General features: G+C 42.9%; 1 protein-coding gene across 3 annotated transcripts in view; it reads right to left on the reverse strand.

Moving 5' to 3' along the window:
• Positions 1–1,031: 1,031 nt before the first annotated feature.
• LOC135976326 (E3 ubiquitin-protein ligase TRIM39-like) overlaps positions 1,032–15,318 on the reverse strand; it is a 90,892-nt gene continuing 76,605 nt past the window's right edge. For all 3 annotated transcript variants that reach the window (XM_065571461.1, XM_065571460.1, XM_065571462.1), the window contains 5 exons: positions 11,633–11,653; positions 10,641–10,661; positions 10,205–10,225; positions 3,337–3,363; positions 1,032–2,092 (listed from right to left, as the gene is read on the reverse strand). In XM_065571461.1, the coding sequence (XP_065427533.1) occupies positions 1,578–2,092; positions 3,337–3,363; positions 10,205–10,225; positions 10,641–10,661; positions 11,633–11,653 (605 nt within the window). In that variant the 3' untranslated portion in view covers positions 1,032–1,577. The remainder of the gene's footprint in view (positions 2,093–3,336; positions 3,364–10,204; positions 10,226–10,640; positions 10,662–11,632; positions 11,654–15,318) is intronic.

Genomic DNA, 15,318 nt, shown 5'->3' on the forward strand with positions numbered 1-15,318 from the left:
CACCACAGTGAAATGGACACTACATCCCCACTGTGCTGTGAAGCTACAAGTATCAGTGAAGGCAGTGGGGAAAGGCTTCAGCAGCACTTTCAGTGCTAGAATAAAGGGTTCTGGCAGAGAGGGCAGCACCGCAAGCTTTGCCACACTGCCTTCTCCAGGCCAGAGCCTTTCCCTGATGCCAAATTCGGGGTCTCTCCTTGTTGTGCAGAGGTGCTCCAGCAGCAGGGAACTGGCAGAGGCTTTCCCTGCTAAAAATAGAAGTGTAGATGGGGAGCCACAGTTTGGGTAAACAGAGAGCTGTGTAAGATATGTATTCAGGTATCAGCCATATACCTATATCACCCTTCAGGTGTTTCTTTACTCCATGTGCCTAAGCCTTGCCTTATTATCTGCTCTGTTATTTATAGCTATACTGGGGATGCTATGTGTGTATGTACACTACATGCTGCAGAAAGAAAGGTGCTGTGTAGATGCATCCATAGTTGGAACATCCTCTGTATCAGAAGGGGGAACAGGGCGGCTCTCCTCCTCCTCTGCACTGCATTTACCTGTGAAGTGTGAAAGTGATTTCAAAGGCTCCTGGCTGATGCTGGTTGTAGCTGATCTCCTGTGATCCCTGCTGGTGCATGGAGGGGCATACACAGAGAGATGTATTCAGTTGAATACAGAACTCAATGATAGTTATCAGTCAGACATCAATCTGGTCCCTCTATTGTACAGAAATATACTGAAATTAAATTAGGAATAAGCTTGGTGTTACTTCATTTCCTATGTCAATGCCAACCAGTGATATTGTGAAACAATGCTGCTTTTTCCTCATTCAAATACTCACATTCTGTGTCAGAAACATCATATTATTAAAAGGTTTCACAGAATCAGTATTTATCAAGTGGTTGAAAACTTTTTTTGATCGAAAACATACAGATAAGATGGCCCCTCAAACAGTAAACAGCACTTCTTGCTCCCCTCAAATTATATATCAGTATAAATTGTTATGGATTTTATATAAGTTAATAATATGAGATGTCAAATAACAAGGCTCAATCAACTTTTATTCATCAAAAATATTAAGGAAAGATTAATACAGCAATATACAGCAAGGAAAAGTCAATTTGTTCCCAACCCATCCTGAAGACATTAGTGTAGCTGGTTAAACTTTCTCAAGATTGTATGCATACCCCACCTCTATTTATACCTGACTTGAAGATTGGTTATACAATTAGCACAGATATACTGGTATAATATAGAATTTTATTTGCTCACTCTTAGCTGCTAATACATGTAATCCAGATAACCTAGTAGTTAGCAATGAAAAAAATTATACTCCTAGTTAAAAGTTCTGTTTGTGAGAGCTCAATTTGATAGATTCCATTCAATTTCTTATATGGGGAGCCACCCCTGAAGCATTAGCACTGTATGTAACTATAATTTCACTGGCAATTTTTTCCCAGTTCACCTTTCTTCTGGCTGCAAAGCATTCTGTTACTTTCATTCAGTTGGGTCAACAGTGCCATGATGTATCATGGCGCTTTGGATTAGTTTGGTTAACAAAACTAAGCATCACTACCATTTTAAAATTATGAACAAATTCCCATTGTTGTTTCTTTCTGTGAATTTTTAAAGAATGGATAAAGGTCTACTGGGACTGACAAATCATTAAATGTGAACATCACAGACATGTCATTTACATTGAAAAAGGTCACCTCCCGCTGCTGGTAATTAAGGTAAACTCCAATTATCTTGGGCTTTTTCTGCACCATGACCCGGGTCCATGGATCAGTTTTTGCCCAGTAATCTTTACCACTCAGACCCAGAGCCCAGACTCCCTCTTTAGGGGACAAGGAAAGTTTTCCTTTTCTCTGTATGGATTTTCTGGCCACTCCCAGGTCCCAGTCAGTGCTACTCCCAACATCCACCTCCCAGTAGTGCTCTCCAGAGGAGAATCCTTCAGAGCCCAACACACAGACAGTTGAATCGAACCTCTGTGGATTTGTTGGAACTTGCCGAGGTTGGGCTTCATGTTTAAAACTCTTCTTATCCCCAGCAATGGAGAGATTGGGGTGGGCTGTTCCTGCATCAAGAGTGATGACATCTGCAAAGAAAGATTGGGTTTTCAAAAGCACTGGTGTAATGCCAATCTGAGCTGGGATAGGAAAAAGTTTACAGGGTGGCCCCCCATCCTGCACTCCTTTCTCAGGTGGGAGTTTTGCCTGATTGAATCCTGCTTGACAATGTTTCTGTTGTATCAAAATATTTCAGATATATGACAGTTGTTTCAGGTTAACACAAAAGTGAAAGTGATTCTGATTATTTGAGTGGCACTCACAAGGGGGCTATAACCACATAAGTCCAACATTTAGATGACACTGGCATTCACAAAACCCTTGCTCAGCTGCTACTGTGCAGGCTCATAAATTCTCTAGGCACCTAGGTTTCAAAAATTAAAGTTCCCAAGATGCCTAAACTTTGGCAGCTGGGCCTGCACTCAGCCACCTGAGTCTTGACATTGCCCAGCAGCTTTGCACCTAACTCATTCCCATACCCCAGCAGGATTCACAAACTAGGTGCTCCCCTGCCTAGTGTGCCTTTGGGGCCAGATTCAATAGATCTGCTCAGATGAGGCAGTGCCCCTCTTAAATAAGCTTAAAGTTTAGCCCTTGCTTAAGTACCCTTCTGAACTGGGGTCTTGGAAATCACCAAACAGAGACTCAGATTGTAGAAAAGAAAATTATTGCACCTGTCTGGTTTCATCACCATCTTAATGATCATCTCTAAGTACCGTATTCATTTTTTCCACCATCACCAAAATCAGCATTAATCACAAGTCAACACCACCACCACCAGAACTAACTTTTCACCACTGTCTTCATCATATCAAATGCCATCACGATCACACACATTTTACTCTTGACCACAACTACCCACCATCATAACCCCTGTCATCATTTCTCTCACTACTATAATCAGTGGAATCACCATCACTGCCACCACCTCTACTGTATTTTTATCCTGCTCCAAATCCTGAGGCCCCGACTTAGCATTTTCCTCAGTCCTTACTCAGATCTAATTCCCATTGTGGGCTGATTCTGATCTTACTTTGTGTAAATTAGGAGTGACTTCACATAGATCCATGAAATTACACTGTTGTGAAACTGATATGAAGTCAGATCAGATCCTGATATACATGCATGTTTTGCCTAAGTAAAAACTGTAAAAACTGAGCATGGCTCTCAGGATTTGTTCTCAGGAAAACAGTGTTCTATGGTATGTTTCTAGTTTGGTTACTGCATTAACACAGTGATTTCTTAATACCTGAAAAAATGTGTATTCTATTACCTCTTTTACAGCAAGCCTTTCTCCATGCTGAATCGGAGAGAGAAATAACAGACATTGAATTAAAAGAGGCTCATACTAAAGAGCTTCCTTCCTCTGGTAGTAGGATAAAATACACACAAAATTTACCTAAAATGCATGTACACATGGATGTAGTACACCATACCTACATGTGGTCTTTGCTGAACTCCTGTAATTTGAACCTGATCAGGGGTCTTAGTCAACATAAGAACTGCTTTGTCTGTCTCACTCCTCAAGCCAATACCTCATGTCATATGCTCTATTTTGGGCGTGGTATGTTTTTAACTTTATCTTACATAAACCAAACTCTCTCACACTTCCCCTTATCCATACACACACTCTGTCAAACCATTGGAGACTCTGTAAACAACAGTTCAGACCCTACTATTATTATTTACTTTGGTAGTGTGGCAGAGGCAGTACACCTCAAATGAGATAAGGAGTAGGTCCCAAAGCCACAAAACTACTTGGACATTGCAGTACTAAGCATTTCAGCATCTAACTTTTAGGCACCAAGCCACCTGATGGAATTCACAAGCCTGAGTTATGTTCCCACTATGCACTATCTTTGATTGTGTGCAGGAGGGGTTAGTGGGTTACAAATCCTTATAATAAGCCATAAATCCAGTGTCTATTCAAACCATAATTTTTAGTGTTTAGCAAAGTTATGAATTTAAGATCCCAGGATCTTATTTTGAAACTGTTGCACTGTTCCTTTGAGGATGAGGACTGAGAGGTCAGATATGGAGTGATCACTTTGTGAAAGGTCTTCACCCACAGATGATATGTAATTTTTTACTTTTACCATTTTCCTGTGTGAGTTCATCCATGAGCATAGTGGGTGTCTGACCAGAACACACCAACTAAAAGCAGCACCAGACCCAGCCAGAACAACAAATGCAAAACCTACAGAAATATCTACACTGCTACAATGATCAAGACACCCTCTCCCTCACACCTTTTAAGATCCAGAGGTCCTACACATGCCTATCACAGCATGTGATATCTGTGATAGCCTATCACAGGCTTTTGCGAACAGGGGCTGCTAACAGGGAGTTTCGCAAGGGAGTTTGGAGGGGGAGTGGGAAGGGGGCGAGGGTCCCTTGCCGGTTCTATCTGTTTTCCTTTTATTCCCCTTAAAACCTAAAAACCAACGACATTCAAAAATTCTTGCTTAAACAACCCTTTCAGCAGACAGGGGGCTGCAGATGGGAGTTTGAAAGGGAGTTTGACAGAGGGAGGCTTACGATGGTTAGGAAGACCCACAACACCTGTGCCAGCACTGCTTCTGTCTCCTCTACCTGTGCCTGTAGCCAGACAGAGTGCGTGAGCATGGATGCTTCTACCCAGAGCCTGGTGTGGTTTTGCAGAGACGGTAACTTGCAATTTCCACTTACTGATATCCAGGCTGGGGGGAAATCCAAAGTGAAAGGTGCCTGCTGGTGGAATCTCTCAGGCAGCAGGTGGGAGAGCTACAAGAGGAGGTGGCTAGGTTGAGGAGCATCCGAATCCACGAGCAATTCCTGGACAGTGTCCATGTGGAGACAGCTGAGGTAGCTGTCCCAGTACACAGGACTGCTGATACACCACTGGTGGAGGAGGAGATGGCTCAGGGTGGACACTGGCAGCTGGTTACTTCTGGCAGCAGGCAGGGCTCCACCCCTGCTCCGAACCCTCCCGCCATGGTAATAGGTAACCGTTATGCTCTTCTTGATACAGGAAAGAAGGAATCACCCCCTACAGTAAAGGAGGAGAAGCCTCGTACCCCTAAGGCTGGGAGGTCTGCTGCCACCACTGCGAATAGGAAACGTAGGGTAGTGGTGGTAGGAGACTCTCTGCTGAGGGGGACGGAGGCACCCATCTGTCGCCCTGACATTTCATTTCGGGAGGTATGCTGCCTGCCGGGAGCCCGTATCCAAAATGTTACGGAGGCATTGTCGAGGATTATCCAGCCCTCTGACTACTACCCCATGCTATTCATCCATGTGGGCACAAATGATACTGCGCGGTGTGACACTGAACGGATCAAGAGTGACTACAGGGCTCTGGGAGTACGCGTGAAGGAGTTTGGAGCACAGGTGGTATTCTCTTCGATTCTTCCTGTCAAAGGTAGGGGTCCGGGCAGAGACAGATGCATCATGGAGGTGAATGCCTGGCTGCAAAGATGGTGTCACCAGGGGGGCTTTGGCTTCCTAGACCATGGGATGCTATTCGAGGAAGGACTCCTAGGCAGAGATGGCGTTCACCTTTCGAGGAGTGGAAAGACCCTATTTGGACACAGACTGGCTAACCTAGTGAGGAGGACTTTAAACTAGGTTAGACTGGGACAGGTAAGCAAAGCCCACAGGTAAGTGGGGAACATGGAGACCTGGGAGATGGGTCGGAAACGAGAGGGAGTGTGGGCTATATTGGCAGAGAGAAAGGAGGGTCAGGACAAAACTGGGAGGAAAGATCAAACCAGTATCTTAGATCGCATACAAATGCGAGAAGTATGGGTAATAAGCAGGAAGAACTGGAAGTGCTAATAAATAAATACAACTATGACATTGTTGGCATCACTGAAACTTGGTGGGATAATACACATGATTGGAATGTTGGTGTGGATGGGTACAGCTTGCTCAGGAAGGATAGACAGGGGAAAAAGGGAGGAGGTGTTGCCTTATATATTAAAAATGTACACACTTGGACTGAGGTAGAGATGGACATAGGAGACGGAAGTGTTGAGAGCCTCTGGGTTAGGCTAAAAGGGGTAAAAAACAAGGGTGATGTCATGCTAGGAGTCTACTACAGGCTACCTAACCAGGTGGAAGAGGTGGATGAGGCTTTTTTTAAACAACTAACAAAATCATCCAAAGTCCAAGATTTGGTGGTGATGGGGGACTTCAACTATCCGGATATATGTTGGGAAAATAACACAGCGGGGCACAGACTATCCAACAAATTCTTGGACTGCATTGCAGACAACTTTTTATTTCAGAAGATTGAAAAAGCTACTAGGGGGAAGCTGTTCTAGACTTGATTTTAACAAATAGGGAGGAACTCGTTGAGAATTTGAAAGTAAAAGGCAGCTTGGGTGAAAGTGATCATGAAATCATAGAGTTTGCAATTCTAAGGAAGGGTAGAAGGGAGAACAGCAAAATAGAGACAATGGATTTCAGGAAGGCGGATTTTGGTAAGCTCAGAGAGCTGATAGGTAAGGTCCCATGGGAATCAAGACTGAGGGGAAAAACAACTGAGGAGAGTTGGCAGTTTTTCAAAGGGACACTATTAAGGGCCCAAAAGCAAGCTATTCCGCTGGTTAGGAAAGATAGAAAATGTGGCAAAAGACCACCTTGGCTTAACCATGAGATCTTGCATGATTTAAAAAATAAAAAAGGAGTCATATAAAAAATGGAAACTAGGACAGATTACAAAGGATGAATATAGGCAAACAACCAGGGCCGGCTCCAGGGTTTTGGCCGCCCCAAGCAGCCAAAAAAAAAAAAAAAAAGCCGCGATCGCGATCTGCGGTGGCAATTTGGCGGAAGGTCCTTTGCTCCCAGTGGGAGTGAAGGACCGTCCGCCGAATTGCCGCCGAATACCTGGACGTGTCACCCCTCTCTGGAGGGGCCGCCCCAAGCACCTGCTTGCCAGGCTGGTGCCTGGAGTCGGCCCTGCAAACAACACAGGAATGCAGGGGCAAGATTAGAAAGGCAAAGGCACAAAATAAGCTCAAACTAGCGACAGGAATAAAGGGAAACAAGAAGACTTTTTATCAATACATTAGAAGCAAGAGGAAGACCAAAGACAGGGTAGGCCCACTGCTTAATGAAGAGGGAGAAACAGTAACAGGAAACTTGGAAATGGCAGAGATGCTTAATGACTTCTTTGTTTCAGTCTTCACCGAGAAGTCTGAAGGAATGCCTAACATAGTGAATGCTAATAGGAAGGGGGTAGGTTTAGCAGATAAAATAAAAAAAGAACAAGTTAAAAATCACTTAGAAAGGTTAGATGCCTGCAAGTCACCAGGGCCTGATGAAATGCATCCTAGAATAGTCAAGGAGCTAATAGACGAGGTATCTGAGCCTCTAACTATTATCTTTGGAAAATCATGGGAGACGGGAGAGATTCCAGAAGACTGGAAAAGGGCAAATATAGCGCCCATCTATAAAAAGGGAAATAAAAACAACCCAGGAAACTACAGACCAGTTAGTTTAACTTCTGTGCCAGGGAAGATAATGGAGCAAGTAATTAAGGAAATCATCTGCAAACACTTGGAAGGTGGTAAGGTGATAGGGAACAACCAGCATGGATTTGTAAACAACAAATCATGCCAAACCAATCTGATAGCTTTCTTTGATAAGATAACAAGTCTTGTGGATAAGGGAGAAGCTGTGGATGTGGTATACCTAGACTTCAGTAAGGCATTTGATACGGTCTCGCATGATATTCTTATTGATATACTAGGCAAATACAATTTAGATGGGGCTACTATAACGTGGGTGCATAACTGGCTGGATAACCGTACTCAGAGAGTTGTTATTAATGGTTCCCAATCCTTCTGGAAAGGCGTAACAAGTGGGGTACCGCAGGGGTCTGTTTTGGGACCAGTGCTGTTCAATATCTTCATCAACGACTTAGATATTGGCATAGAAAGTACGCTTATTAAGTTTGCGGATGATACCAAACTGGGAGGGATTGCAACTACTTTGGAGGACAGGGTCATAATTCAAAATGATCTGGACAAATTGGAGAAATGGTCTGAGTTAAACAGGATGAAGTTTAACAAAGACAAATGCAAAGTGCTCCACTTAGGAAGAAAAAAATCAGTTTCACACATACAGAATGGGAAGAGACTGTCTAGGGAGGAGTATGGCAGAAAGGGATCTAGGGGTTATAGTGGACCACAAGCTAAATATGAGTCAATAGTGTGATGCTGTTGCAAAAAAAGCAAACATGATTCTGGGATGTATTAACAGGTGTGTTGTGAGCAAGATACGAGAAGTCATTCTTCCGCTCTACTCTGCTCTGGTTAGGCCTCAGCTGGAGTATTGTGTCCAGTTCTGGGCACCGCATTTCAAGAAAGATATGGAGAAATTGGAAAGGGTCCAGAGAAGAGCAACAAGAATGATTAAAGGTCTTGAGAACATGACCTATGAAGGAAGGCTGAAAGAATTGGGTTTGTTTAGTTTGAAAAGAGAAGACTGAGAGGGGACATGATAGCAGTTTTCAGGTATCTAAAAGGGTGTCATAAGGAGGAGGGAGAAAACTTGTTCACCTTAGCCTCTAAGGATAGAACAAGAAGCAATGGGCTTAAACTGCAGCAAGGGAGGTCTAGGTTGGACATTAAGAAAAAGTTCCTAACTGTCAGGGTGGTAAAACACTGGCATAAATTGCCTAGGGAGGTTGTGGAATCTCCATCTCTGGAGATATTTAAGAGTAGGTTAGATAAATGTCTATCAGGGATGGTCTAGACAGTATTTGGTCCTGCCATGCGGGCAGGGGACTGGACTCGATGACCTCTCAAGGTCCCTTCCAGTCCTAGAATCTATGAATCTATGTGGTGTACCTCATCCTGTACCCTAAATGCCCCAACAGTTATGTGGGGGAAACCAGACAAACACCATGCTCTAAAATGAAAAGCTGAGTGCTGCAGTTATACTGATGTGACCCCTGCTGTAGACAGCACTATGACGGGCTTCTCCAGTAGATACAGGTACTGCCTCTTGTGAAGGTGGAGCATCTATGCTGACAGGAGAAGCCCTCCCATCAGCATAGGTAGTATCTTCACTGAAGTGCTGTCGCAGTGCAACTGCACTGGTAGAGTTGTGCTGCTGCAGCAATTAAGTCTAGTTCTACCCTTGGCCTCAGGCTTAAGGAGGCTTGACAGAAGTAGGTAATCTAGGAATAGCCCTGTGCCAGGAAAGATACAAGATTACTGAAAAGAATGTACCAATAGATGAGGTTCAAGAAAATATGCCATAATGGACCCATCTAGACCCCAGGTTCTGTTCTGACTGCTGGTTACCATGGGGACATGATTATGTAAATGTTAATAAGATGCTAATAAGAATAAAGGGAACTAAGAAACAACCTCTGAGAAACAGGACCCCTCAAAATGTATGGTGTGTTGAAGTACTGATAAGGAAGAGGAGTTGGAACCCTCATGCATATGGATACGATGCTAGGTGTGGTCAAAATTCAGTGGTATGAATAAGAGCCCATTGGAAGACCCTAGCAGGTAAGAGCCTAGCAGGAATCATCCCTCTATTGATGACAACACATTGAGAGATCTACCAGACTCTGGAATATCTTTGGGGATTTGGGGATTTGCTTGGGCTCTCTCAGGTTTTACCTATTTGTTTGAGATTGTAACTTTAATCCCCTGCTTAGAAACTTAACATGCAGACAAGTTTCTTTACTTGTGACTGTATTTGTAGCCATGTCCTGGTTCTCCATGTGTTCCTAGAGACTGCCAACCTAAGAAAATCAATAACGGTAATTTTCACCCTGATGATCTTAAAACTGTAGCAACAGAGGAGACGGACTAACAACATAGAAATATCAATCAATTTAAATAAAGGCTATGATCAAATAAACGGAAGAGGACACATGGTACTATTGATTGTCTATCCTATACAGAGATACTTAAAATTAGACCATTAATTTTAGAGCAGACAAAAAGGTAATGGACACATTTCCTGTGAGAAAAAAGTCATTCACAGATCTGTTATGGGGTGAAAAGTAAAATGGATGGGTAAGAAACTCTCTTTGGATTGAGGAAAGACAATGAAATAAAGAAACATCTGTTTCCAGTTAAGTACATTCTTCTTACGAGTAGTAGCAGATGAGAAATTAAAAGAGAATTTACCATATTCCCTCCGGAGATTCTCTGCAAAAGAAGAGTGGGATTTCAATTAGAGTTTGGGTGAACAGGTCTTATCTTATCTCACTGAAGGAACTCTGCCTACAGACGTCACCAATCTCAGCTGCTAGTTTTGCGATTTGTCCCTTCTCCTACACACCGAATCTGATTCCTCACCCAGATTCAGTAACAACTCCGAATCTTGTGTTCCATAGCTAAAGAAAGTAAATGCCTGTGAACACACAAAACTGGAGACCCAGCCCACACCCTACAGACTCCTGCTTACAAATGTCCTTCTCTTAACCACCCATCACCGTAATTATCTTATTGACAGTGCCTTGAGATGTCCGTCTGTTGAAGGACCCCTACTAATCCCCACAACCTACAAGTCATTTGAGCTCAACCTGATTAGCATTAAACTCAAAATTCAAAGTATACCTACCATTCTCTTTCTCAAGCTTCTCTGAAAAAACATGGAAAAAATGAATTCAAACTAATGCAAGTCTTTCAATATGCAATACAGTAGACAAATTTAAAGTAATGGACTGATTCACTGCCTTGTTCCAGTTCCTTCATGACACTCACGGTATATTAACCCAGCAGCTGGGAGATGTGAATGACAGCTGGGTGGAGGTACATTCAACAGCTCTGCTCAAACTTGTACCCAACACAGGAGTGTGGTGGTAGTGGTCAGTGGCAAGGATTTGGACCAAGCACCTCCCCAAGGAGTCAACTGGTGATGTACTTGGGTGTCTAACTGAAGTTGCCACCTCTATCTCTACACTGCTCTTTTTAGGGTGGCAAAAGAAATAACTGGATACATGAACCGGCTCTCTGGGTTGTATGGGACATCTCAATAAAAGCCTTTTTTTTTTTGAAGGGCAGTAAGATGAATATATTAATGGCTCTCAGTTTGACACACAGCATGCTTCTGGCTGACTTCACAAATCAATCCTGACTTTCTCATTTTCTCAGGGAGTTCACAAATGTGAGAATCAAATCAGCCATGTTAAAAAATTCAAGTCATTTTAGCTCAATCTGATTAACACTGCACTGAAAAATTTAAGTAAACTTACAGTTCTGTAACCCAAGCTTGTGAACATACAAAACTGGGGTACCAGCCCACACCCCACCAACTCCTCAAACACACATCACCATAATTAACTTATTGACATGTGTTTCACAATAATGCAAGTCTTCCAATATTCACTATATTCTCCATATTTAAAGTCATGGACAGATTCCCTGCTTTGTGACTCTCAGGCTATGCCTACAGACAAGCTGGGACTTGTGAGTCCCAGATTGGGTAGATGTACCTGACACACCTGCTCATTGGGAGTGATGCTCTCTTCCCCTCTAGCTTTGGTTAGGACAACTAGAGACCGATGTGCTCAATCTGATTAGCGCTAAACTCAAAAATCAAAGTATACCTACCATTCTCTTTCTCAAGTGTCTCTGAAAAAACATGAAAATAAAATTTAATTCAAACTAATGCAAGTCTCCGGGAGATCACAAATGTTAGAATCAATCAGCCATATTAAAAAATTCAACTAAAAGTGACTAATGACACTCTTTTGTGGCGTGTGAATACTGTTACTGAGCAGTTAATAGTCAGGTGTGAGAAGTTCAAAGCCCAAATGTAACTTGATGTAACTTTCCAGGCAGCACTAGGAAATCCAGCATTAAGGCAAGCATTTAAGGCGCGACAAGGGCCCGTTTCAATAGTGCAGCTCTGCCGCTGCGGCCTTTAAGTGTAGGCCAACCCTAAGGCAAGTGTTTGAGGCATGACACAGGACTAAGTGCACCAATGATTCAACCTGAGATGGAAGGGAGTTATATTAAAATACATAAACATTGTAAAAATGAGAAGGTAACACTGAAAATGGATTTCATCCAGATGTTTACACTTCATTCCTTTTTTATGAGAAGTTTAAACCAAAAACATGGAGAGAGAGACTGTGGCACATTAATTAAAGGGAAATGATGAAGAAAATATTGTAATGTGAGAAACAATGGTATAAAAAGGCTTTTGCAAAAACATTTACAGAATTATCAAAGCTTACTTAAATGGAAAGGTCTTTGCCGAGCCTAAGCTGAGTTCCCCTCTATGTTTGCCTACCTAGGACATAATTTTTCAATAGTGACCAGTCATTTTCAGAGAGTAATTTGAGACCTCCTGTGGCCAGAGAACCTGTCTCTCCCGTTGACATATTTGCAGATGTGAGAGATCAACCATTCACCAGGTTAAGGGGAATCCCCTGCTGCTTATCTCAAGTCCTTTTTTTTTGGAGGGAGGGGAATTTCTACATTCAGAGACTCCTGAAGAAATGGCAGTGTCTCGTAGAGTATGAAACACAGTGTTGACTTTTATTTCTTAAATAAAAACTGGGACTATTTTCACAGCAGTGTACAACATTTAAAATACATATTATTTTGATCTTCTCGAAAGGATTTCCCCAATTTACAATAGAGATCATATCATGAAAAAATAACTCAACAGGAAAAAACAAAACAGCATATAACTCTTATGCTAGCTTCTGCATATACACAAAGGTAAAATTAATGTAAGAGTGGGCCTGGCATTATAGAATGCCTATACCGCATGGTGTTGTATGCCGTGCTGTTTTAGCTGTGTTGGTCCCAGGATACCAGAGAGACAAGGATGGGGAGGTAATATCTTTTATTGGACCAAATTCTTTTGAAGAGAGAGACAAGCTTTCAAGCTTACACAGGTCTGAAGAGAAGCTCTGTGTAAACTCAAAAGGTTGTCTCTCCAACAAGAGAAGTTGCTCCAATAAAAGATATTACCTCACCTAGGTTTTCTCTGTGCACTGCTCCGCGATACTTAAAATCAGTACTTCTGTTTAAGACCTGAGAGACAATAAGTAGAAAACCTGTACAGTAATGGCTCAACTTGCTGTAAGAGAAAGTCCTGTTGGGTACCAAACTCTCCTTGGATTTTGGAAAGGAAGAAATATCTCTTTTCATTCAAGAACATTTTCTTCGAGGGTAGCCGCAGTTGAGAAATAAAAAGAGAACTTGCCTTTTTCATTCTTGAATTGGTCTGCAAAACGAACAGTGGGATTTCTCTAAGAAATTGGGTAAATAGGCCTTATCTTACCTCACTGAACAAACTGTCCCTACAGAACTCCCCAATCATCAGCTGCCAGTTCTCTGATTCACCCCTTTTCCTACACACTGCATCAAATTCCGCACCCAGATTCAGTAACAACTCTGAATCTTGCATTCCATAGATTAAGAAAGCAGAAGCCTGTGAACACACAAAACTGGAGAACCAGCCCACACCCCAACGACTCCAGTTTACAAATGTCATTCTCTCAACCACACATCACCGTAATTAACTTATTGACAGTGGCTTGACTCCTCAGTCTGTTGAAGGACCCCTAGGAATCCCCACAGCCTACAACTCATTTGATCTCAATCTGATTAACACTATACTGAAAAATATAAGTAAACTTACCGTTCTGTAACCCAAGCTTGACTGAAAAATATAAAAATAACATGTGTTTCACAATAATGCAAGTCTTCTAATATTCACTACATTCTCCATATTTAAAGTCATGGACAGATTCCCTGCTTTGTGACTCTCAGGCTATTCCTACAGAGAAGCTGGGAGTTGTGAGTCCCAGATTGGGTAGATGTACCTGACACACCTGCTCATTGGGAGTGATGCTCTCTTCCCCTCTAGCTTTGGTTAGGCCAGCTAGAGACCGATGAGCCATCTGCAGCCGTGGCTACCAGAGACCTGTCTGGTCTTTTAGCTCATGCATTTAGTTCCAGAGGTCCCATGTACGATCCAGACTGCTAAAGCCCCCTTGTGGGCCAGCGTTACAAGGGGTGGCCCGTAGCAGGAATTCAGGCAATTCAACTGGGAATGTCTCGGAAGCTCGGGCACTTACATCGCTGCCCAGGGTGAGTATGGAAGCCCAGTTTGCTGGGAGTGCCACTCTGTTCCCCGCTAGGGGGGCTAGGCCCAACAGAGATTGATGAGCCATCTACAGCCTTAGCTAAGTAGGGGAGACAGAGTGCCACTCCCAGCAAGCAGGGGTTATGTACACATGACTGCTCTGCTCGAGCTTGTGCCTATAGATACCAATGCGGTGGCAGCGAAAACAGGCGGTGGTTTGGGCTATCTGCCCAAGTAAGTACCCAGCGGTTCAGGTGGCACTGTTCTTGTAAACCTACCGTTCTCTTTCTCCAGCTTGTCTGAAAAATATAACAATACATTTTATTTCATAATTACCTAAGTCTTTCCATGTGCAAAATTCACAGTAACATCCCAATTTAAAGTAATGGACAAAATTCCTTCGGGACACCCAGGGTGGGTCTACACAGCAGCTGGGAGGTGTGATCCTCAGCTTGTGTGGATGACATGTTACAGCTCTGCTTGAGCTTGTCTCGAAGAGTAGCAGTGTCCCTGGCGGAGACTTGCTCTATCTGCCCAAGTACGTACCCAGGGGTTTGGGTGGCTTTGCACTTTGGTGACGAGCCCAAGCCCCTGCCGCTGCATTTGTGTCCACATTGCTATTCGAGAGACAAGGAGGGGGAGGTAATATAATTTATTGGACCAAATTCTTTTGAAGAGAGAGACATGCTTTCCAGGTTACACGGGTCTGAAGAAGAGCTCCGTGCAAACTAGAAAGCTTGTCTCTCCAACAGGAGAACTTGGCCCAATAAAAGATATTACCTCAACCACCTTCTCTCTGTCTACTGCTCAGTGATCTTAAAATCAGTACTTCAGTTTTAGACGAGAGACAAAACATACAAATACACTAGGGTAATGACGAAATTTGCTGTGAGAGAAAGTCCTCAACAGTTCTGTTGTGGCTGAAATAGCAATCTGTTTGGTATTGAACTCTCCTTGTATTTCGGAAAGTAAGAAATAGCTCAGTTCATTGAAGAACATTTTCCTCAAAGATAGCAGCAGTTGAGAAATAAAAGAGAACTTACCTTTTTCATTCTTGAGTTGCTCTGCAAAAGAACAGTGGGATTTCAATTAGAAAGTGGGTTAACTGGTGTCGCCTTTCCTCACTGAAGGAACTGTCCCTACAGACCTCCCCAGTCATCAGTGGCCACTTTTCTCATTCATCCCATTCCCT

The sequence above is a fragment of the Chrysemys picta genome, chromosome 17 (assembly GCF_011386835.1).
Source record: "Chrysemys picta bellii isolate R12L10 chromosome 17, ASM1138683v2, whole genome shotgun sequence".
In the NCBI taxonomy this organism is placed as follows: Eukaryota; Metazoa; Chordata; order Testudines; family Emydidae; genus Chrysemys; species Chrysemys picta.